At 44.8% G+C, this 23,910-nt stretch overlaps 4 protein-coding genes across 11 annotated transcripts in view; 2 read left to right on the top strand and 2 right to left on the bottom strand.

The window, feature by feature from the left end:
- Positions 1–5,240: 5,240 nt before the first annotated feature.
- Positions 5,241–10,617, top strand: Rnf39 (ring finger protein 39). Of its 2 annotated transcripts, XM_048806038.1 has the most exons (5): positions 5,241–5,887; positions 6,524–6,568; positions 7,475–7,497; positions 7,728–7,819; positions 9,216–10,617. In XM_048806038.1, the coding sequence occupies exons 1-5, from the start codon at positions 5,525–5,527 to the stop codon at positions 9,782–9,784; spliced, it is 1,092 nt and encodes a 363-aa protein (XP_048661995.1). In that variant the 5' UTR covers positions 5,241–5,524; the 3' UTR covers positions 9,785–10,617. The 2 variants fall into 2 exon arrangements, with proteins under 2 accessions (XP_048661995.1, XP_015362946.1); XM_015507460.2 differs by lacking the exon at positions 6,524–6,568 and having other exon boundaries at positions 5,256–5,887.
- Ppp1r11 (protein phosphatase 1 regulatory inhibitor subunit 11) lies at positions 10,547–13,891 on the bottom strand. Its single transcript, XM_015507463.2, has 3 exons — positions 13,606–13,891; positions 12,415–12,523; positions 10,547–11,806 (listed from the first exon to the last, which is right to left on the bottom strand). The coding sequence occupies exons 1-3, from the start codon at positions 13,672–13,674 to the stop codon at positions 11,604–11,606; spliced, it is 381 nt and encodes a 126-aa protein (XP_015362949.1). The 5' UTR covers positions 13,675–13,891; the 3' UTR covers positions 10,547–11,603.
- A 3,184-nt stretch (positions 13,892–17,075) lies between these two features.
- On the bottom strand, positions 17,076–21,691 carry Polr1h (RNA polymerase I subunit H). 4 transcript variants are annotated; one of them, XM_015507466.2, is made up of 5 exons: positions 21,550–21,691; positions 21,027–21,182; positions 20,707–20,807; positions 19,505–19,614; positions 17,076–17,295 (listed from the first exon to the last, which is right to left on the bottom strand). In XM_015507466.2, the coding sequence occupies exons 2-5, from the start codon at positions 21,160–21,162 to the stop codon at positions 17,271–17,273; spliced, it is 372 nt and encodes a 123-aa protein (XP_015362952.1). In that variant the 5' UTR covers positions 21,163–21,182; positions 21,550–21,691; the 3' UTR covers positions 17,076–17,270. The 4 variants fall into 4 exon arrangements, with proteins under 4 accessions (XP_015362952.1, XP_015362953.1, XP_015362951.1 ...); XM_015507467.2 differs by having other exon boundaries at positions 21,415–21,556; XM_015507465.2 differs by having other exon boundaries at positions 21,411–21,553.
- Positions 21,574–23,910, top strand: part of LOC107160862 (putative uncharacterized protein ZNRD1-AS1) — a 28,035-nt gene continuing 25,698 nt past the window's right edge. For 2 of the 4 annotated variants that reach the window (XM_048806039.1, XM_015507462.2), the window contains exon 1: positions 21,820–22,100. In XM_048806039.1, the coding sequence (XP_048661996.1) occupies positions 22,003–22,100 (98 nt within the window). In that variant the 5' untranslated portion in view covers positions 21,820–22,002. The other 2 variants (XM_048806040.1, XM_048806041.1) reach the window with 2 other exon arrangements.

Genomic DNA, 23,910 nt, shown 5'->3' with positions numbered 1-23,910 from the left:
CTCTAAATAGGTGTTTAAAGAGAGAGAGAAGAAAGAATTTCTCATTAGGGGTAGAAAATACTACTTTTTTTTCAGAAAAAAAGAAAGTAGTGCTTAAGAGAACAAGCACAGAATTTGAAACCAATTCAATAGATTTGAATTTCAGCCCTGGATCCCCCTCCTACCAGCTCTTTGAGCCTAGTCAAATCCTGGATGATGCCCAAGGCTCAGTGACCTCTCTAAAATGACTGGATGTGGCCCACAGCTCTTACAGGGTTAAATAAGAGGATAAACTGTGAGGGTGACATTCCTGTAACAACACAGGTCATGTTGTTGAGCATCAGGACTGATGGGATTGATCTGTGAATCTTCTACCTTAATTCCACCCCATTCTTGTTCTTGCATCAGGGATGTTTTACCCAGAATCCTTGGAGCAGTTATTTAGAAAAATTGCCCTGTGGTAAGAGAAATTTCAGTTACGTTAAAGCACATTGTAAACTGTGGAGTCTAAAAAAAAAACAGGTAAATATAGAAACAATCAAAATTTAATAAAATCTTTGCAAATGACTTAACAAGTGAGAACTGAAAAAGAATTGTGGTCTCCTTCACTTGTGCTTATTACCTGCTGGGTCTTCTTTCCACTTGAAGCTTTCTCCCTCCCTCCCAAATCCTTCCCATTCTTTGCTCAGGCTTCTTTCATTTCTCTGTCACTCAGCTCAACCAACTCTCCTTTCCTTTTATAGGTCACCTCCTCTAGGATGCCTTTCTGAAATCATTCCCACTCATCCTCCATCCTGTCAACAGAATTCTCCATCTTCGCCTCTCAGTGCACTCAATGATGAATGCACCTTATCTGCTTTATTCCACTCCCTAATTTAGTAATGACAGATTTTAGTTGATGATGGATACACTTTACCTGTCTTATCACACTTTCTTAAGGACAGGGACCATGAATGTTCTGACATCTGTCTCCCAAAACCTTCCTCATACCCCTCTCCACTTTTTTCTACCTCTCCCACTTGAAGGCTTAAAGACTTGTGGACTACTTAAAAGGACAGCATGTTACTGATGGTGGAGCAGAGATAGACAGGAGAGAAGGAAATGAAAGGAGAGAAGAAGGAAATGAAAGGAGAGAAGAGAACAAAAAAAGAGAATGGGGGAAAAAAAAGAGAGGGGCTAAGGCCTGTCCCACCTCTGATGTTCCCCGGTGTCAACTGTGGGTATGAAGAAGGCGGAAAGGGGTGAGAATGGTTATGTGGGAGGAACCTACATTAAGGAAGGAGATGTGTATGTTAACAGAGAGGCAGGATCCATTCTCAATCAGCCAGAGCAAGCAAAGCCAAGCCAGCATACATGAAATCACCACCACCCTTCCTGCTCTCTGCAGAAAGAATGAACTCAAATGGGTATTGGAGGATCAAGTGTAGAGTTATTAGGAGTCTGGAGAGGGAGGGAGAAGGTTTTGAGAAGTGAGATATTTCCTGGCAGAGTCTGTCTCCAAATGCCTTTTCCCTTACCAGTGTCCTAGAACCATTAGGTATGAACTCATGATAACCAGGGTGTAGAATCTTCATCATCTAGTTATAGAAGGGAAATGACAACTAGTCATGAGCTTCTTCAGTCAGACTGAGCACCATGTCTCATATCACATGAGCATTCTATAAGCACCATGCCTGGCGCTGGCCAGTAAGAAAAGATTATTATTATTATTATTATTATTATTGTTATTATTATTATTTTGGTACTGGGGATTGAATCCAGGGGTACTTCACTGCTGAGCCACATCCCCAGCCCTTTTTATTTTGAGACAGGTTCTTGCTAAGTTTCTTCGAGACTTGCTAAGTTGCTGAATCTGGCCTCCAATTTGCGATCCTTCTGTCTCAGCCTCCAGAGTCACTGGTATTACAGGCTTGTGCAACCATGCTCAACGAGGAAAGACTATTGATTGAAAAGGATAAGAATGTCCTTGTCTGGAATTTAGAGGGTGTCAGCAGAGTCAAAGGATCCTCTCACTTTGCTCAATCAGTGATGAGTAATTAAAAAACTGAGACTAGGTTTACCAGGACACCATGCTAGGCACTGTTCCCTGTGCATGTCAAGCAGCAGTGAAGGTGAATGTTAGGTTCCTATTCCTATACTCCTTACCGTCTGTTGGACGGAAATAATAAATAGACCATTGTAGGCACTCAGAAATGTTGTGAAGACAATAAGTCTGAGTAAAGAGATAGTGAATGCCTTTGAGCAAAACTACTTGAGATGTAAGTGGTAAAGAAGACCTCTTGGGGGACTGAGGGTAAGGGTTAATGGTAGAGGGCTCACTTAGCATGCACAAGGCCCTGGTTCAATACTCTAGTACTGAGAGAAAAGAAAAAAATTCTCTCATGAATATGTTACCTTTGGATTGAGACTACAATGAAAAGATAAAGAGCCATGTGAAGCTCTGGAGGAGGAGGGCCCAGGCAGAAAGAAAGCAAAGGCTGTGCTATGAGATCAGCCTTGGCATGCTCAAGGAACAGAAAATACAAGGCACTGCAGCTAGAGCACAAAGAATGAAATGGGAGGAGCAGGTCCACCTACACATCCCATCGTGCAATACAATGGTTTCCCCTTGGCTAAACACTGGAACCACCTGGAGAGCTTTTAAACTATGGATACTTGGGGCCCATCGCAGGAGGTTCTGTTTAATTGGTTTGGGTTATCTCCTGGACATTAGAAGTTTAAAAATTTCTCAGATGATTCTAAGGTGCCACCAAGGTGTTGAACCATTGGCAAGACTTTGAGGGCCATGGCAAGTCACTTGGATTGGTGATAGTAGATACAAGTTTCCCAAAGAGGCATTTACCCAGTGTCTTGGCCCAGATCCAGAAAGAACTCATTGTCTAAGAGGCTTTGAAGGTGGGGATGGAGCCAGGAAAATGAAGTAATCTAAAGGAAAAGAGACTAAAGGGGATTGACAAAAAGGCCAAGAGAGACAGCAAAATCAAGAAATGGGACATATTTGGAGGCATAAAAGCAGACAAGTACAGACAGACCCAGAAAGGTCAGAGGCTGAGGGAGAAATGTCAAACATAAATTAGTTTCCTAATTCTGCTGTAACAAATTACCACAAACACTGTCTTGACACAACATACATTAATTATCTCATAATTCTATAATTCACAAGTCTGGAAAGGGTCTTACTGGGGTAAAATCAAGGTGTCAGCAGGACTCCATTCCTTTGGGATGCTCTAGTGGAGAAGCCATTCCCTTGGCTTTTGCAAATTCTAAAGGCCACCCACTTCCTTAGCTCCTGGATCCCTTCCTCAATCTTAAAAGCTAGCAACATCAGGCCAGGGACTTTTTTATTATTTTATTTGTAGTTGTCGATGGGCAGCATGACTTTATTTTATTTATTTATTTTCATGTGGTGCTGAGGATAAAACCCAGTGCCTCACATGTGCTAGGCAAGCACTCTACCACTGAGCTACAGCCCCAGCCCTGGCCAAGTATTTCTCATGCTGCTATCTTCCTGGTCCTTCTTTCTGATTCCACCTTCTACTTTTAAGGACCTTTATGATTGCCGTAGACCCACCTGGATATTCTCGAATAGCCTCCCTACTTTAACTTCAACTGTTTATCAAACACAGTCCCATCTGAAAATTAATTCTCCTTTGCCATATAAGGTAGCATTCACAGTTTCCAGGAATTAGGACATGGCATCTTTGGAGGGCCATTATTCTACCTATTGTAGCATAGCAGTATATCTTTCACAAATGGATTTCAATCATATCTATAGTCTTTTGGTCAAGTTTTATCTGTGTCTTATATGAGCACTGAGCTAGGAGAATTATTCCAAAATGAACGTGCATATGTTTGTTTGTGTAGGTTTGTTTATCATGGTGTCATATTTGAGTATCTCCCTAATAGGTATGGGGGAGGAGGAAGAAGGGTGCCTGGAGGGGGTGCCTAATAAAGCACTGCTGCTCCACAAAGACTTGCTGCTGTTGTATTGTTGCTATTATTGACAATAAAACTAATAACAGAGTGTCTCTTTGCATGTTTTGTTTGAGTATGCCCCTCTGTCTCTAAATAATCCTGGGTGTTCACCCTGGTGCTATTTAATGTATATCTGTGATGTTTGGACTATACATATATCTATGTCAATAAGTTTGTGCACATTTGGGCATTTGAACATCAGTGAATGCACACACATGTTGTATAACAGTGCATGATCACAGATGTATATATCACAGATATTTACTCATTCACAAATCTCCAAGGGTATCCAGGAAGGGTATCCAGGAAGAAAGGTCTTGCATGAGAGAGCCATAGAAGCTAGGAAGAGGAGAGAGCAGGAAGAAAAAGAGAAGAGGGAGGAAGAAAAGGAAGGAAGAAGAGAGAGAGCACTAAAGGTGAGGGAAGAAGACACAAGAAAAGATCAAGGGGGAAAAAATCAGAAATCAAGAGGGAGTTCCAGGGATCTGCAGTTGAAGAAGAAGAAAGGTAAAATAAGAAGGAAGAAGAAGAAAAAGAAAAAAGGAGGAAGAGGAGGAGGAGGAGGAGGAGGAAGAGGAGGAAGAGAAGGAGGGGAGGAGGAGGAGGAGGGGGAGGAGGAGGAGGGTGAGGAGGAGGAGGAGCCCCTGCCTCAGCCTGGGTGGCTCCACTTCTGATCTTCCTGCTGTGTAAATTTGGCTATCCCAACTCTCTGGGCCTCAGTAAAATAGATAATCCTTGGGTCAGTTCCAAAGGAGGGAAAGAGATAAATGGAAATAAAAACTCACACAGGGAAAAGTAGAGAAAGAACCAGGAGATAGAAGGAGAGAACTGAGAGTAGAACTGAGAGAGCATTATACAGACTCCTAGAGGCGGGAGTGTGGGCTTCAGAGTGTTCTTAAGTCCTTAATAGGCAAGGCAGGAAGATAAGGGAATGACTGTCATACATCAATACTCAGAGGCTTCCTAAAGCCACACAAACCAGGATCCCAGCTTCCGGCCCCCAACCCCCAGATGTAGGTGTGCCAGCCACCTGCAATGACTCACACCCTGGCGATGTGGGCACACATACCAAGAGCGAGCCTGGGCACCCTGCCCACCCTCACACCATAGGCCTGGGAAGGGAGAGGGAATATTCGGGCTCTTCAGTGGGGGACAGGGGGTTACTCTCCCCACACAAGGCTACCTTGCCCCCAGAGCGCCCCCTAGTGACTACCTCGTAGGCTCTAGGAGCCAGGTGACCTATCCTCCCTAACCTCCTCCCCCAAAACCTTCCAGGGGAAGCGGGAGAACCTGATGAGGTGTTACGCAAGGCCTGCTGTTTACCTCCCGCAGGAGCCTCCTCCCTCCCTATAAAACCTGACGTGGTGTGGTGGGGAGACTCGCCAAGACTGAGACTCTGGTTGAAGTGAGAGGCAATCCCAGGAGACAGGCAGAAAAGCGGCATAAAGTTAATGCGGGAGACAGAGAGAAGGACATCGAGTCAGCAAGCAGCAGGGGTGGTCCACCATCTGCGCGCTCGTAGGCGGTCGCGGTGGTCGCGCAGGGGGTGGCTCCCAGACCCCAGCTTCCCATGGAGGCGCCTGAGCTGGGCCCGGGGCTGGTGGAGCGTCTGGAGCAGCTGGCGACGTGTCCGCTGTGTGGGGGCCCCTTCGAGGACCCAGTGCTTCTGGCGTGTGAGCACAGCTTCTGTCGCGCGTGCCTGGCCCGCTGCTGGGGGAACCCGCCGCCCACCGGCACTGAGGGGTCCCCCACCGCCTGCCCCTGCTGCGGCCTGCCGTGTCCCCGCCGCAGCCTGAGGTCTAATGTGCGGCTGGCGGTGGAGGTACGGATCAGCCGCGGGCTGCGGGAGAAGCTGGCCGAGCCCGGCGCCCGCTTGGGAAGGCGCCGAGGAGGCCGTATCCCAACCATGGGCTGCCTGGACCCGCACGGAGAGGTAGGTGCCTTCGAGGGTCACCAGCTATTAATGGGGTGGGAGAGGGCTCATAAGTTCCCTGGGAAAGGCGGGAACGGCACTTGGCACCCCAAAGTCCTTGTGGAAGTTTAGGTAAGGGTGAAGTTGGAGAGAGAATTGCAAAGAATAAGGAGGTGGGGTCTGACCCGGTCCTCAAGGTGAGAGGTGCCGGGAAGGACGATGGTAAGGGATTGACACTGTTCGGAGGAGGAGGATGGACAGATGCTGTGAAAGGAGCAGGAGAGAAGAGGTTGGACAGGAAGAGACAGGCGGGTAGTATACAGAGCGCGGGACCCCTCGAGACCATGCAAAGAGTACGGGAATTACGGGGACTCCAAAGCGTCCAGGAGGAGCAGAGCTGGCCGAGGGGAGAGATCCTGTTTGCAGAAGGGCAAGTGACCCGGGCTAGCGCGAATAGGAGGCCCGGGAGGATGGTAAAAGATATCAGAACGAGCGGCGAGAGTGGAAGAAGGCGGAGAAAACGCGGAGTGGATGGGAGGGAAAGGGGGAGACTGATAAAAAGGACGGAGAAAGGAGGGGGAGCAGATCAACAGTCCCTTTAGTGTTGGGCCCCTTCCTCAGACCTTAGATGTGTGTTGTTGTTATTGTTGTTTTCAGCTCCTCCCAGATCCCCAGGCAGGGGTGACGACAGGTGGAGGCAAGGTCCGGGAGAACAGCCGTTGGGGCCTCTGGCTTCCCTCCACGCACCAGCTTTATTTATCGCCTCCGCACCCCCTCCTAGCCCCGTACTCCTTGGCCACCAACCAACCCCATTCCCTTGCTCTACCCCCAGGCGTCTGAGGCTGGCTTCTCCCCAGCAGCCCAGCCGGTCTTGGGTCTCGCTTCCGCCCTTTTAAGTCTTCCTAGACCTAATTAGTCTTGGTGTAATTGGCATAATTAGGCAAATTGCCTTTCCTCTTCTCTTTCCCCCTTGCCACCACACCGGCCTGCTCCAGCCATCCTCACTGGGCAGTGAAGAGGGGGAGGGGAATGTCCCACTATTTGGAGGGGATCCAGCGCCCTCTTCTGGCTCCCATGATTCTCTGCAAGATCTATTGGGCCTCTTGGGACAGGTCCTCCAAGTCCAGTTGCCTCCCTGGCACAGTGGAGACACAAAGCGAAGGACCCAATAAACGCCACTGGGCTTTTATAGCAAGATGGGAAGCAGCGTTATTGTAAGGCTTTTATATACCAACTCTTAGCTCAAGGGCTCTGGGTGTGTATTTGGTCATGTGATGGCGGGTGGGGGTGGACATTTATCTGGGATACACTCTGGAAGGTGATAAGGATAGCACTAGTGAAAGAGAGAATGGAACTAAGAAGGCAAATGAGGAAAGTAAGATCTCTTGGGACAAGAAATAGTCTGGAGAAGGGGAATTGAGAACCTTTGTGGAATAAAGAGGGGGAAGGCAACAGTGGGGGCACAGGGGGAGAAGAAGGTGATCACTCTGAGAGGTGGGGAGGAATATTACCCACTTAGAGTTCCCCTGAGAAGCAGGGAGGAGGGAGAGGACTCCCCACAGTATGAAACTCAGAGCTCACATCCATGTTTTCTTTTGCCCATCCCAGGATATTAGGAAGACGTGGAGGCGGTAAGTTTCACGTTTACTCTTTCTTCCTTTCTACTATCAGCAGTCATAGCCATCACCTTACCACTGGGCCCATATCTTTATCCCCACTAATAGGCAGTGTTTCTGGGGTGTTGGCCTCATCTATTTCTGCTCCAGAGAACTGAGTGGGTTAGGAGTAAGGACTTCAGAATCAGCATCAGAAAGCAGAGGAGTGTCTAATGATTTCCTGACTCTTTGTCTTATCTGTCCAGATTTGATGCCTCAGCACCCAAGTTGTCTAACTCAGAGGAAGATCTCCCTGATGATTATCCAGTGGTCAAAAACATGCTTCACAGACTGACAGGTAAGGAAGAATGTAGGGAGGGAACTGAATAAGAGTCTGTGTTAACTTTGTACCCTTTTAGTTCTCAAAAATGGTTATTTCTTAGGACTGCTATAACAATGTACCATATCTTTGTGGCTTACACAACAGACATTTATCCTAAATTCTAGAGGCAGAAATCTGAAATCAAGGTGTCAGAAGTATTGGTTTCTTCTAAGGACTGAGGAAGAATCTGTTCCTCATGTCTGTGCTAGCTTCTCATGGCCTTACTAATTCCTTGGCTCAGAGATGGTCAGCACATTATCTTCCTCCTGTATGCATCTGTCTGTGACCAAATTCCTTCCCTTTTTATAAAGCAGCAATCATATTGAATTAGGGCCCACCCTAACTGCCTCATTTTAACTTTATTACCTCTGTAAAAAGCCTATTTTCATATAAGGTCAATTCCAAGATATTGGGGTCTTCAGCATACCTTTTTTTTTTTGGGGGGGGGGGGGGAGTACAATTTAACCCAGAAGAGTATCTGTCCTCAATTCTTCATATTCCAGTCATTTTCTTCTTCCTTTTTCATACATTCAAACAGACCCAGGAAGTCAGCTGCCTCCCAGGAATCTCTCCTTCTACCACTTCATATCATTCTTCTCTACAGAGCCTCTTCCTTCCCCTTCTTTCCTTGCTCTCCACCCTTCTTTCAATTGCTTAGAGAAGATATTTCATCCTTTTAGTCACCCATCATCTCACCTAATCCAATTACTTCTAGTACCCCAATCCAGAAATCTTCCCTCAAAGCACCCCATACATACAAGACAATGTGTGTGTGTTTTCCTGATCCCTTTGGCTATCACCTCCTTCTCTCTCCTCTGCAACACACCTCCCAAAGAAATAGGCCTGTCCACCCCCACCTATGCTTGTGGGTGGGTGGCCTTGTTTTGCAGGATACCTTGGATTCTTCGTTTTGCCCCTCCCCTTTGTCTCTGGGGTTCTATCAGGTTATCAGTCTTTCTCTTTAGATCCACCTTCCCTATTCTGCTGACCCAGCTCCCATGCCCCACCCCAGATGCTGCATATTGAAATATTAGTCTTCATTCCTTCCCATGTAATCGGGTCAGTCTCACCCTTCCTTTCTCTAACACTACAAATCAGAGGGAAACCTTTGCTCTTTGAGCTGTGCCTCCTTCCCTGGACTAACATGTTCCTTCCTCACGACCAATTCCACAGAAGTTGTGCATAGTCCCTATCCTGTCCAGGCCTGCTCTTCATAAGCCTTTATCCTTTTTGGTCCTGCAGCCTCCTTTTGACCTCGTTTGTAGGGTCTTCAACAGTCTCTTGTGTACCGGCCACTGCCTATTCTCTGCGCTACCCCGCCGGATTTAGAAAACCCTCTCACATAGTCCTCTCCTCGCCTCCTCCTTTCCAGCCGACTTGACGCTGGACCCTGGCACCGCACACCGCCGCCTGCTCATCTCCACTGACCGTCGCAGCGTCCGACTGGCCCCACCAGGAACCCCTGTACCCCTGGACGGCCCCGCGCGCTTCGATCAGCTCCCAGCGGTACTAGGTGCACAGGGCTTCGGGGCCGGCCGCCATTGCTGGGAAGTGGAGACCGCGGATGCTGCCTCTTACGGAGAGGATGAGGACGACGGGGAGAGCTGCTATGCAGTGGGCGCTGCCGGGGAATCGGTGCAACGCAAAGGCCGCATCAGGCTGTGCCCAGCGGAGGCCGTGTGGGCAGTGGAAGGCCGCGGCGGCCGCCTGTGGGCCCTCACCGCACCAGAACCCACCCTGCTGGGTGGCGCAGGACCACCGCCAAAGCGCATTCGTGTGGACTTGGATTGGGAGCGGGGCCGCGTGGCCTTCTATGACGGCCGCTCATTGGACTTGCTGTTCGCCTTCCAGGCGCCCGGACCCCTGGGGGAGCGCGTATTCCCTCTGCTTTGCACTTGTGATCCCCGGGCCCCGCTCCGCATTGTGCCAGGAGAAGGCTGAGTGCCTCCCTCCTGGCCCCTGAGTTTGGACCAGCTACTTTGAGGCTGTTTCCTCTAGTTGCTGAAACGGGTTCATAAGCCTATGCAATAGTATTAATAAGCACTCATCACCAATTCTCATTATCCCCATCCCCACAAACCTTACCAGGCCTCTAGGCTTTCACATCCTGGCCCCAAATCCAATAGCTCCTGCCCCCTTTCTCTTGGGGAATATCCCCCACCCCACTACTCCAGTACTTTCTGTTAGTTCTCCCTTTCTACACTATTCTAGGCCTCAATTGTGGAATTGGTTCAGCTTGTTAAGTACTGGTGAGCCATCCACATTTACTACACAGAGGTCCTGGCTTTCTTAAACTTCAAAGGGTTCAGTGCCTTCTCCACTGTTGGAAGGCTTGTGCTTCCTGGTCCTGTCCATTTTGAGGTTTCTCCTCAAGAGAGGAAAAAGCCTTTTCCTAAAACAAGAAGCTTGAGGCTGGTTAGGCCCTAGGGACCTCTAGGAAGCTTAATAGCACACCCACTTTTTTTTCAGGATGGGGGGGGAGTGTAAGCCAGTTCTATTCTACCTTCCTTTTGTGACTGCTTTCTGTGCTCACAAATTTTGCCTATTAAAACCCTTTGTAAAATTTTCCCCTGCACATACTCACAAAAAAGAATGAATGGTGCTACCCCTCTTTTTCTCAACCTGGGAGACACCCAGACATCCCCAAATGCATCCTTATACATAGTCTCACATCATTCCACTCCATGTATAAATGGGCCTGTATTTAACACATTTTGTGATGTTGGGTTATTTATTTTGTGCATCTGTGGCAATAAATGAGATCTCAGTGCTGATATGGATTTGACTGATCTCTGCAACTGTGCATGGCAAGAGACCTGGAAAATGATAACCAGGTCCCAGTGAAGGGTGGGGAGGACTGAGAGAGCTGGATATCTGGGTTGGCAGATGCATCAAAGCCTAGGAAGGAAGGGGTAGGAGTGTAATACAGGGTACATACCCCCATCTGTTTGCTCTCTCCCTTTTCCTTCCTCTCCCAGGGTCCTAGGCCCCTGGGATATGTTGGATGGCTCTGAAGCTAAAGGATGAAAGGCTGAAAAGATAGTTGGCTCTAAGTGACCAATATCAAATTATCTCTGTCAAAAATCCTACATCAAATGAAAAGGGTGGGGACAAAGGACATGACTTTCTTGTTCCACTTTCCCTTAGAAGTGAGAATGACAAAGACCTCTTTCTCTAACTCCGTTTGAGGGCATGAAGGGGTAGGAAGGAGGGGAAAATTTGGGAGCCCTGCAGTGTCCCATAAGACCTCATATCCTATAGGCAAGGACTAAGATTAGGGATTATATAAATGCATAAGTGGAAAAGCTCTAAGCCAAGATTAACAAGCACAGCTGGGGTGAGATGCCTGGAATCTGACTGGGACCCTGGCAGTGAAAGCTGGGACTACTAAAAACCCAGTTTAAGTGTTTGGGACTCAAATTGAGGGTGCGAGGGGCCAAGATAACTGGATCCCAGGACAGGCAGTTTGGCAGTAAGAACAAAGGAAAGAGACTGGGACCAAGATGCCTAGATCCCTGGTAAGGATGGGACTGGAAAGAGAAATGAGGGCTGGAAGAACCCAGAAGACTGGGTTCCGGAATAGCAGCAAGTCAGAATTCCAGGATCTCTGTCCACCCTCCTCTACTTCTTCCCTCTATGAGGCAAAGAAAAGGGAAGGAGGGGGCTGAAGAAGAAATCAAACCATGGATTTAGCCCCCAGGTAGCCACATGGATACATTCAGGGCCAGACAGACACAGGAATGATGGGGGAAAGAGGAATTTAGTGCTGCATTGGCCCTGGAGGGGGCTGGGAGGGGTCTGGAGGCTGAGGAGGGGTAGTAGGGGTCGGTCCTGGGGTTGCATGACTCCGTCCTTTGCGGTGGCCCCGAACACAGTGTGTATGACCACAGCCTTCCTCGTCCTCGTCCTCACTCTCCGTGGAGCTCTCACCAAAGGCCCGAGGTTTCTCATAAATACAGCAGCCTGGATTTGGAGGGAGGAGCTCAGTTAAAAAGAAAGAAGAATAAGATGTTCAATCAGTGCCATTCCTACTGGATCTCTGAAAATTCCTACTTCCACCTCTGTTTCCTCCTACCTTCTAGGATACAGTTTTCCCAGGCCCATTCCCTGGGACTCAGGCACTAACCCCTTTTATTTTGGGGGTACTGGGGACCGAACCCAGGGAGACTCTATCACTGAACTGCATCCCCAGTCCTTTTTTTTTTGAAACAGGGTTTTACTTAAAGTTATAGAGATTGTCCTCAAACTTATAACCCTCCTGCCTCTCAATCTCCTGAGTTGCTAGGATAACAGGTGCACCCCACTGCCCCTGGCCCCTTTAGACAGACAAGAATCTGAAACCCTGCTACTCCTACTTCTTATACCTCTTGCCATCAGACCTTGATATATCACTGTTCTAGCCCCTTCCTACCTTTTTCCTTCTAACTTTAACCTCTTTTCCCTGAGAACCACCAAAAGAATCACCAAGAAAGTGACAGAATTGTGAGCATCTGGGGCCAGTGGATGTTAGAAGGTAGATATACAGGAAGAAATCTAAACTCTAGGGTTCCTCTGAGCCCACAATAACTCACATTTTGATGAACGGCGTCCCATGTGTTCATTGTCTACTGTGTCACTCGTCCATTCCACTTTTTTTTCTGGCTTCCTTTTCCGAAGTTTGATAGTTAGACTCCGGTTCTCCTAAGGTTGAGAGGCATGAGCATACATATTAGTCTCCTACTGACTTCCTATTCCCTCCCAGAGGATCTCCTTTCTTTTCTTCCCTAGCTCAATCAGTTCCACAGATATAGCACCAGAGGAGCCTAGTACTGGAAGAAAATAAAATAGAACAGGTCTTTGCCCTCAGGGCATCCTTAATAGATATAATTTCCTGTTCTCAATAACCATCAGTATACAAAGAAGACACAATTTCTAACCTAGGGAAGATCCCAGCAAATCTTCAAAGGAAAATACAATCCTTGTTGCTTCTCTGACTTTCTGCCCATATCATCCTTGGTGGTATTAGTACATAAAAATTACTTTCAGTCCCCAGTGACTAATCTTTGGTTTTTTTTCTCCAGATTCCCCTATTCCTTTTCCCATTGAAGGAGGAACTTCATTCATTCTTACCTCACTCATTCCCAAGCCCACCTTCCCCATCTCTTATCCACCTATTTCCTCTCATCCTTAATAACAATTATTACTAACTCCCTTAATTTGGAGATTAAACCCAGTGCAATTATCTTCCTTTGAAAGCACCTTAACTTGTTCTTGCAAATATACTACTTGTTTTCCCACTCACATCCTCCCCTCTGATTTCTGAAAATACTACCTTCATCTTCTTCATTTCCTCTATTTCCTTTTATACTCATGCACTTAATAGCTATGTATTAATAAGCATGCTTCTGGTTAAATACCCCTACAGCTGGCTTTCAACCATACTTTCTTACATTGACCTTTCATTTCCTCCCAGCACTTTTCTTGTTCCTTAATTCACAATTTCCTTTTTATCATTTATACGCTTTATTACAAACCACTACCCCAAGCAGCAACACCTATATCCCAACTATGACGTCCTACTGCATGTCTCTGCAACAGCCTCCTGCACCATCTCTGTCACTCCAAATATCCCCAATCTCTTGCGATTCTCTCAACCTCAGATATTCAATCCCAGACCTCCCAGATTCCCATGCCCAGTCGCTCCTTCACCTTTCGAAAGCCCTGTGCCCTCCCTCCCGGTATCTCCCAGACCCCTAAAGAGCACCGCCCCCCGCCTTTCTCACGGGCTCGGTTGTCACGGTAACCGTTGTCTCTGTGACGGTCTCACTCAGCCCTGCCCCTGCCTCCGCCATGGTTAAGGCTGAGGAAAAGGAGGAGGGGAGGAAGGGGAATGATACACCCTTCCCTTTTTCTGTGTCTCTGGGTTCTAAGAGAATCGGTATCCGATTCAGGTTAGTAGCAAGGATCCTCGGCCTCCTTTTTTCCCCCTCCTCCAGGGCCTCCGTTTCCCCACCCGTGGGGATAACCTTCCAACCCCACTTCCGGCTCTCCACTTCCGGGTGTGACGCATTCTGCAGTCCCGCATTTCCCTTCCCCAGCACCAAATGCGTCAAAGCGCAGGCGTCGCCAGTTTAGTTCCGCCTTAATATGACAGCGCGCAGGCGCTGCAAGAAGGCGAAACAAATTCAGCGGAAGGGGCGTCACTGCGGGTGTGGGAAGAGGGCAGTCGCGGGTTAAAGCAGAAAGGGGCGCCTGGAGGGGTAGGGTTGGGGTAGGGTTGGGTCAGACGCAGCGGACCAGGTGCGGCGAGACGGGTCGCTTGGGGGCTGTTGCACGGAATTGAGATGCTAGTGGCTGACTCCACCCCGCCCCTTCCCTAAACTTGAGTGAGTGGGTGAGAGACCCGGGGAATAGGTGCAATAGTGAATCTTGTCTAGTTTTCGTTTCATTATTGGTCCCTCTCGGTTTCTTTAACGAAAAATGGAACCTGGGAGCGGTTGGAAACCCACGATTAAGAATGAAGCAATCGCGCTGAGTGGGGTGGGGCATGCCTGTAATCCCAGCGGCTGGGGAGGCTGAGACAGGAGAATTGCGAGTTCAAAGCCAGCCTGAGCAATAGCCAGGCGCTAAGCAACTCAGTGAGACCCTGTCTCTAAATAAAACACAAAATAGGGTTGGGGATATGGCCCAGTGGTCGAGTGCCCTGAGTTCTATTCCTGGTACCTGGATTCGACACTCCGCCAAAAAAAAAAAAAAAAAAAAAAAAAAAATCAAGCAATCCAGGGGCTGGGATGTAGCTTAGTGGTAGAGCGCTCGCCTAGCATATGTGAGGCACTGGTTCAAGCCTCAGCACCATATAAAAATAAAGAAAGAAAAGAAAAATATCGTGTCCATCTACAACTAAAAAATTGGAAAAAGCAATCAGGATTCTAGTTGTCGCCCTGCCTGTAGGTGTTTGAGCAGAGGGCACTTAATACACCTTCAAACTGGATTTTTCCATTCTACTAGGCCTTGGAGATGGCCTAGTAGATGCTTTTTCATTCCCAGTCTGGTGAAAAAGACAGGCATGCTCAAAACTAACCGAAGTATAAAACACTGAGGAGGCATTAACATATTAGTGAATATTAACATATTAGTGAATCTGATGAATGATGTGAATTTAGCTACATACTGCTTACATATTCTCTGGGGTGGAAAAGAGTACATTAACCTGTTGCAGTAATTCACTTGCAGGTCAGCATGAGAAAGAAAGAAATAAGAAGCAGAGCAAGCAAAGCAGCAGCAGAAAAAAAAGTCCTTTATTGTGTACAAGCAATCTTTTTATAGTATTGTGAACAAAGAAGGCAGCCTTCCAACATCAATGAATCAGGTCTTTCAGCTAATTAAACATAGCACACAGAAGTTTTACTTTCTAATCAGAAGTGACCCACTTCTCATGGCTAATCTACTCTCGGCCTGGAGCATGTCGAGCTCTGCTCTTGTTAAAAACAGATAATAAATTTTTTCTTAGCGCCCTCCTAGCCCACTTGGCAGAACATCCCGTTTGCAGGCAAGTCCTCCTAAGGACAGCAGACACCTCGTTTTCAAGCATGTCCGCTGTTACCTTATCTAAACCTTGAGGGAGCCTCTCGTTTGCGAGCAGGCCCTCCCAAGGACAGCAGACACCTCAAGCATGTCCGCTGTTACCTATCTATACCTTGACAGAATATCCCGTTTGCAGGCAGACTCCATCAAGGACAGTAATAGTAATGCAGTCACATCTGATTCTCTACATTAACCAGAGAAAGTTATATCATTTTATACAAATATGTGCACGTTTTTCAAGGAGCAAAAGAAAGTGGTAAAAGAAAAACCGGAGGGCAGACATATTTTGTTTTTAGGTAGAGAGCTTATAAAGTAGTAGGTGTGTACATTGATTTATACTATACATTATGGTTTAATACTACTGGGAGTAGGGGGAGTGCCATATTAGGCTTGACAGTTAAGCAGTGGTTTCATGGAAGGCCCTGCATGCTTTGCTAAGAGAACTTTATCCAGCCTGTTGTTACTAGCCATAGAAAGGCTTAAAGTAGGGTAGAAACATATTTGTGTGAAATTTCCAGAGAGGTCAGGGGGTCCACTGCCAGAACAGTCAAATGTATAGTGAGGAAGAATGCCCTGCCCATCTGCACCTTGTGAGGATCAATCAAACAAGATAGTGTGATGTTTAAGAGCTGTGAATATATGAAGGACCATAGAACTACAAGAAATCATTGTTACTCTTGTCCCTTGGTCATAGTTTATATCGAAGAATGCAGAGATGCTGTTTCCCAGAATCAAAATTTGAATGTTTTGTATTGTGCATTTGTTTCTCTGGAAAGTTTTTGGGGAAAAGAAAAATTCAGCATGTATACTACATAGCCCATTTTTAAAAATGTGATCTCCACACATACCTATATAAACACACATATATTGATTATCTCTGGGAAGTGGGATTCCTTTGAATTCGACTTTTTGTTTCATTTTATATGAGTCTATTTACAATGAATGTATATTAATCTCAAGAGTCAATGAAATAAAACTTTCCGAAATGCCCATGCATCCCTTGGTATCTTTTGTATGGGGGGGGACAGTAATTTGGAATTGAACCCAGGAGAGTTCTCCAACCGGGCCACATTCCTTGCCCTTTCATTTTTAATTCTAAGGCAGGGTCTTGCTGAGTTGCTTAGGGCCTAGGTTGTTGATGCTGGTCCCAAACTTGCAATCCTCCTGCCTCAGCCTCCTCCCTGAGATTAATGTGCACCACTGTGCCCAACCCCTGGGTATCTAATTTTTTTGTTGTCTGTTAAATTTATATGTCAAATAGGTCTGGTTAAATCTTATGTTGAATCTCTCATTATCCAAACCCCCAGTTTTTGTTTCCTTATAATCAGGAACCAAACAGATTTAGACGTAGGGAATACTTAAAATTGCTTTTTTCTCTTTTACAATACTGGAGAATGAACCCAGGGGCACTCTACCACTGAGCTACATCCCATTCCTTTTTATTTTTTGAGACAGGGTCTTTCTAAGTTACCCAGGCTGACCTCAAACTTGCAATACTTCTGTTTCAGCCTTCCAAGTTCCTGGGATTACAGGCATGTGCTGGGCTTATAATTGCTTTTTTGCATTAGCCTCACTCCTGCAGTTTCATTATTTTGCCCTTGTATTTTTCTCCTTAATAAGCTAATTTAAGTTCCTTTTGAAATAAGACACATTAAAAATTACACATATATTCAGGTTTTATAGAAAAATGTAACTTTAATAAATTCAACTGGGATAGTAGTAGGTGGGAGACCAATGGTAGTCCCCATGTAAGATCTGATTATTCTCTGGGAGCAAAACACTGCAGAGGAGATAGACAAGAACCAATATCCTTCACCTTCCAAGGAAGAAGAGGATGTACTGTAGAGTTGCCCAGAAAAAAAGATCAAGAATCTTCCTTTTCCTGAAACCTATGAAGAAAGAAAGGACTTGTAATATTCAACCAAAGGAAGAGTTTCTAGTTATATGAGATGATATAATCAATAAAATAATCAGGAAAGGACTTTTATTTGTGCATTGTAGAGAACTAGCTCCCTTAAACAATCTTCCAATTCCAACTTTAAAACAACTGAAAATGCTGGGATTAATACTAATATCTAATTATTAATTAATTAATATCTATTATTAATCAAAAAATGTGAAGATTTTCTTAGCACTCTTCATAGAAGAAAAAATAAATAAACCGGGCCTCATAAAAAATTAAAAACTTCAGATTGGGGTTTAGGCCTGTGCTAGGGAGTATGTTTAATATATGCAAGGCCCTGGGTTTCATCCCTATTAAATACTTCTGTTCATAAGAAAGGAATTTCACTGCCTCAACAGATAGAGGAGAGAAAATATTGTAAGAATTTCTTCTATAAGCTGGCCTTTACATGAATAAGCAGCTAAAATTGATATTACTTGCATGCTCCTAAAAATATGAAGCCAAGAAGTTATCATAGTGATTCTAGGATTTGGGCACATGTAGCTCAGTGGTACAGCACTTGCCTAACATGGGCAAGGCCTTGAGTTTGATTCCTAGCACTGCCACAGAAATGAAAGTAGAGCGATCCCCACTTGGTAATGCCTCAAGGCACTTGAAAAAGAAACAAATGCGGGCTGGGGTTATAGCTCAGTGATAGAGCATTTGCCTAGCATGTATGCGCCACTGGGTTCGATCCTTAGCATCACATTAAATAAATAAATAAAAGCTTTAAAAAATGAAATAAAAAAAAAAAAGGAAGAAAGAAATGCTGAGAATACAGCGTCACCCCACCCCCTGGGGTATTCCAAAATTACAAAACAAAAAAGCACTGAGAGAGCCAGCAGAAATAGCAGATAGCAGCATCAGACTCACAAGAACTGTGGTTATCAGACTCAGAAAAAACAAGTGTAATGTTACTTAACATACATTTAAAGAATGGCTGGGCATGGTAGCTCACACCTGTAATCCCAGTGGCTCAGGAGGCTGAGGCAGGAGGATCATGAGTTCAAAGTCAGCCTCAGCAAAGCAACTCAGTGAGATCTTGTCTCAAAAATACAAAATACAGCTGGGGATGTGGCTCAGTGGTTGAGTGCTCCTGAGTTCAATCCCTGAACCCAAAAAGAAAAAGAAAAAAAGGAGCAAGGGTTGTTAACAGGCAGGATCAAAAAAAATGAAAGAAAAGCAAGAATAAAAGGAGAAGTTTAGAATATGATTAAGGAGTGAAAATTTTTTAAAATGAGGATATTTGAAAAAATAATTAAGTAGAAATCAATAATAGTAACTAACAATAACTGAAATAAATTGAAGATAGAATTAGTGACCTAGAAGGACCTGAAGAAATTATCCAGAAGGCAACATAAAAAGAAATGAGATAAAATATGAAGGATAATAAAAATGGATGATACAAGAGAAAATTTTATAACATATTATACCTTCAGGAAGTGAGAATTGAAAACATGGGAGAAAAACAATGTTAAATGAGATAACAGCTGTTAATTTTCCAAGGTTGATGAAAAATTCTCAGCTTCAGAAAGTCTAATAAATCCCAAACTATACAGGATAAATAAAAGAAAGCCATATCTGATATACTGTATTGAAACTGCAGAACAGCAAAGACAAAGAGGACTTCTTAAAACTATTTAGAAAGCCCATGTTTTTTTCCTTATTCTTTTTTTTTTTTTTTAAAGTACTGGGGATTGAACCCAGAGGCTCTTTACCAGAGCTACATCACCAGTCCCTTTTTTATTCTGAGTTAGGGTCTTGTTAAGTTGCCAAGGCTGGCCTAGAACTTCAATTCCTGTCTTAGTCTCTAGCCCTCCAGAGTAGCAGGGATTACAGGAGAATGCCAATGCACCAGGCCCATGTTCTTTACTTCATGCATGTCTCTCACCAAAAGAAAACTACTTTGATTGCATTTGAAGATTCCATCATAACATACTGATCACCAAGCAATACCTGCCTGTGTTTTAAAATTTCCTTTTAAATAACTTACAAGATTCAGTTCACTTAGTATAAAAAGGGGTAAAAGTATCATTTAAAAAAAATTAAAAGGCCACAAATCTCCCTATTAGGGATGGAGCCAAATAAAACACTTGTTTAGTACTACAAGTCTCACTTGAGTTTGAACGGGCAGAGGGAGAGGAAAGGATACCTACTTGCAGTTGGTACATGTGTAGAAGACAGTCTGTCCTTCATCAGCTGAGCGCATCTGTCTGGTGTGGTATGCCATTCCCTCATGACCACACTGAGAGCAGCGCCTGTCAACCTAGAGAGAAACTGGTGGATTAGGAAGGCCTAGTCATACCTCCCTACCTTTCACAGAAGTCAAGCTGTCATATTCCTCAGATATCCTCATCTAAAAACCTCCCCCCCCACACCTGCTCTCTCTTAGAATTGGGTACAAAACTCCCCAAAGCTCAGGAAATAATACCAAGAAATAATAAGTGGGATGGCATCAAATTAAAAAACTTCTGCACAGGAAAGGAAACAAGAATGTGAAGAGTGAACCTACATGAGAAAAATGTTTGCCAGCTATTCTTCTGAAAGAGGATTAATACCCAAAATACATAAAGAACTAAAAAAGCCCACTTAATATTTAAAAAAAAACTAAATAACAAATTAATAAATGGGCAAATGAACTAAAATAGACACTTTCCAAAAGAAGAAACACATGACCAACAAATATATGAAAAAATGTTCAACACTGTAGGGAAATGCAAATCAAAACTACACTGAGATTTCATCTCACTCCAGTTAGAATGGCAGCCATCAAGAATACAAACAATAGGCTGATGAGAATATTGGGGAAAAGGAACATTTTACACTGTTGGTGGGGTTGTAAATTAGTTCAACCACTATGGAAATCAATGTGCAGGTTCCTCAAAAGACTAGAAATTGGAAATACCATGTGACCCAGCTATCCCACTCTTTAGTGTCTATCCTAAAGAATTAAAGACATCATATTATAGCTATATATGCATACCTGTTTTTAGCAGCATAACTCACAATAACCAAATTATGGAACTAGCCTAGGTGGTGCTCAATATAGGAAAAAAATGAAGAAAATGTGGTGTATGTATTCAATGGCATTTTATTCATTCAAGTCATAAAGAAGATGAAATTATGTCATTTGTAGGAAAATGAATGGAATTTCAGGGCATTCTGTTAAAATAAGTCAAACTCAAAAAATTAAAAATGATTATATTTTCTCTCATAGGTGGAAGCTAGAGAGGAAAAAGGAAAGGGGTGGGGGGAATCTCATGGAATTGAGTACAAAAACTCCAGATCTCTGCAATCACACCTCCATAACTTTCCCACTCTTCTTATGGAGCCAGTCCTTGATCTTGGAGTAACTTACCACAGGTCCCTGGATCTCAGGTCCTTCCTCCACCGACATAGGCAAGGCTGTCCCCAGTTTGTTAAATACAACTGAGGTCTTCACGATTTTCCCTTCAAAGTCTGTACAGGCAGTAAAAACTAATTGTAGAACCGGGCCGAGGGACGGAATTACCCTCCCAATTAGTCCCGGAGGCCTCTTTCCGTTTCCTTCCTGGACTAAATGTACAAGAGCCTGACTTCTGCTCTTGGGTCCCCCCCCCCCCCCAGTCTCGAGATCCCCAGCCTCCAACCCTTCCAAGTTGGGCCCTCGGCTGGAACAAATGCCTAGGATCTTCTCACCCCGCACATTGATGGAAAAGCCACAGCGAATACAGGTGACCACATCCTGAGCCCCGGGCAGAGGCAGGACCGAGCCGCAATCCGGACAGAAATCCAAGTCCGACTGAAAGCTAGAGCAGGTACTGGCGTGGTCCATGATGGACAATAGGTCAAGGGCTAGGAAGGGAACGCAAAGTTTATTAATAAACCAACAATAAAGCGGAAACTCCTTCCAATTTAGGGATCATTCTTCTTCGGCCCCAGAAAGCAGATATGGAGAACCCTCACCCTTCCCTCACACACGCCTCCTGCCTCGGCGACTAAGGAGCCGATAGGCCGGGACTCCCCCGGCTGTTAAGGACTGAGGGACTTGGGACCTTTCTTGGGACCGGCAAAGGGACTCACTAACTCCGTATGCTAGAGCGCCGGTTTTGTGCCGACTGCGGAGCAGCGAGCGCGTGGTGTGCTAGAGCGTCAACACGTTAGCGTTTCGCTTGGCCCGTGACGTCATAATCAGTCGCAGATGTCATAATTAATCGCGAACCTTCTCCTGAATTAGGGAAGAAGCAGAACTTCTCCGACAGGTAGCTGTCTCACTCCACGTTCGGCCCGAAACTGTGACGTCAAGTAAGAATCACGAGGAACCAGTGCTGGACCTCGAGGACTCAGTCCTGGGATTTTTTTTTCCTGCTTTGTATCCTAAAGAGACCTAGTCACGGGGTCGGGGGTAGTCCCCCTAAAAACGTACTTTTTTTTTTTTTTTTAACCGAATACCTACTCGATTGGGTTAGCAAACTACAACTCCTATCGTTCCTCAGCGGGCACGTCTCTCTTGAGACTGCGCAGTGGTTAAAAACAAAGCTAAGCGTTCTGGGATTTGTAGTGTTGCCTGGGCCCTCCTAGCCTAGCCTAGGCTGCAGTCAGCGTGCGTCGTGTGTTCTTTTGGGGGAGTTCAGGGCACTTGGAAGGGGTGAGTCCATTTTTTAAGGGTCAGGGAATGGTGAGAGTGAAGAAAGAGGAAGATGCCTGGTCCCCGTGGAACGAAAGGATTAAGAGATGGAATGGGTCGCTTGGGAAGGAGCTCAGGATTTGGAGGTAATGAACAGATGAGATGGGGCACCTTTCTCCTAGGGTTCTGCCAGCTGAGGGAGGCTAGCATTAGTCAAGAGCGCCCCTTTGGTAGGATTTCATAAGACTTTTTTTTTTTTTTTTTTGCTTTGTGACTGTCTTCCATCCTCCCCTACTTTCTTTTTGTCCAACTCTGAATCATCCTTTTCATTCCTTGGGTGGCAGCTGACATTCCTCTTCCCTTTTATAAAACAATAAGTCTCTGTAGAAAATTTTTAGCCTATAGTGTAAATAGAAACTTGTCCCGATGGGGCAGCTTCTAGATGAGTTTCCTAGTTCCATTTCAGCCCTCCCAGCACTATCCTATCTCATAGCAGTGTTAAGCTCCTTCATATAAAAGTTCTGAAGTCATTACTGTTTTCTCTTTTGAAGGACACAAGCTGTGATATTTCCTTAGGAAAGACATCTGTCTACATATCTCTGCAATATGACTTCATGGTGAAGGAGCTAAGACTCTTGGCAAGCTACTGTAGAATGGCAAGCCCATATTCACTTAACTCTGGAAGTGTTATTTTGTTTTACAAAGGAGGTGTGTTGCCCATGATGATAAGCAAGTGTTTTTGTTTTCTTTCTTTCTTTTTTGATGACACTAAGGATTGAACCTAAGAACGTCTATCACTGAACTATAGTAACCAGTCTTTTTTATTTTTTATTTTGAGACAGGGTCTTGCTAAATTGCCCAAATTGACCTTGAACTTGGAATTCTTCCACCTCAGTCCCCAGAATAGATGGGATTACAGGTGTGCGACCACCACATTCAGTGGTAGGCAGTCTTTATTTTTGCTTTTCTGTGTGTCTTTTTCCTTTCAAAGTGGAAATTGAAATTAGTCATCCTTGTTCACCATCTTGCCCTTTATAGTTTGATATCCAGCAAACACCCACTATTTTAATACTTGCCTAATGCAATAAAAGAATACAAGCATTATAAGATATGGCTTTTTCTGAACAAAAGCTTACAATCTGCGCATTATTTGTTAAACATCTATGCCAGGCTTTGAGCTGAGGTTGGGGCTGCAAAGTTGAAATCTGAGAACTTAGAACACAGTTGAAGCCTGGTGCTGTTGCATGTACCTAGTCCCAGCAACTTGGGAGAATGAGGCAAGAGAATTGCAAGTTTAAGGCCAGCCTGGGCAACTTAGTGAGACCCTGTCTCAAAATAAAAAATACAAAGGACTGAGGATATAACTCAGTGGTAAAGTGCCCCTGGGTTCAATCCCCAGTACCATATAAATACATATGAACAATACAATGAAAGTGCATTAATAAGTATAACATGTGAGAGCCTAGATCAGACAGATAAAATAAACACTCATCAACTTTAGGGAAGATTGCTAAATGCTCTCATAAAAAGATGTAGACCAATGTTATAGTGAATATTGAAAACCTATGTCAGGTTTTCAGTGAGGCTGGGACTACAAAGTTGAAACGTGTTTTTACTAACGCAAAAGAATAATTAGAGCACAATGAAAGTGCATTAGTAAGTACAGAATGGGAGACCCTGAGTCAGACATATAAACAAACATGTCTATAAACCTCAAGGAAGACTGGTAAATGCTTTAATAAAAAGATAGGTAAATACAATATTATGGTGAATATAAGAAAAAGATTCTTAGATATTACGTGATGAGGTAATCAGCAACCAAATCAAGAGTTTTGAGAATTTGGAATTATAGACTAAGTACTGTATTAGATATGTACTGTATGAGTATGTACAAAAAAATGAAAGATGCCATTTTTATTAAATCTCAAGCTAGGTACACATAGACAAAAAAGAATG

This window comes from Marmota marmota, unplaced genomic scaffold (assembly GCF_001458135.2).
Source record: "Marmota marmota marmota unplaced genomic scaffold, marMar, whole genome shotgun sequence".
NCBI lineage: Eukaryota > Metazoa > Chordata > Mammalia > Rodentia > Sciuridae > Marmota > Marmota marmota.
This window is presented reverse-complemented; position numbering and strand designations above follow the sequence as displayed.

Bases quoted from the DNA above. Each gene is read 5' to 3' on its own strand.
- Ppp1r11 (XM_015507463.2), bottom strand. From the start codon at position 13,674: ATGGCGGAGGCAGGGGCAGGGCTGAGTGAGACCGTCACAGAGACAACG. The intron at 12,524-13,605 runs GTGAGAAAGGCG...TCTCAACCTTAG, and splicing joins TTACCGTGACAACCGAGCCC to GAGAACCGGAGTCTAACTAT. The intron at 11,807-12,414 runs GTGAGTTATTGT...CTCCAAATCCAG, and splicing joins GGGACGCCGTTCATCAAAAT to GCTGCTGTATTTATGAGAAA.
- Polr1h (XM_015507466.2), bottom strand. From the start codon at position 21,162: ATGGACCACGCCAGTACCTGCTCTAGCTTTCAGTCGGACTTGGATTTC. The intron at 19,615-20,706 runs GTAAGTTACTCC...GTTTCTCTCTAG, and splicing joins CTGAGATCCAGGGACCTGTG to GTTGACAGGCGCTGCTCTCA. The intron at 17,296-19,504 runs GTAGGTATCCTT...CTTTCTTCATAG, and splicing joins TACACATGTACCAACTGCAA to GTTTCAGGAAAAGGAAGATT.
- Rnf39 (XM_048806038.1), top strand. From the start codon at position 5,525: ATGGAGGCGCCTGAGCTGGGCCCGGGGCTGGTGGAGCGTCTGGAGCAG. The intron at 5,888-6,523 runs GTAGGTGCCTTC...TGTTGTTTTCAG, and splicing joins GCCTGGACCCGCACGGAGAG to CTCCTCCCAGATCCCCAGGC. The intron at 6,569-7,474 runs GTCCGGGAGAAC...TGCCCATCCCAG, and splicing joins TGACGACAGGTGGAGGCAAG to GATATTAGGAAGACGTGGAG.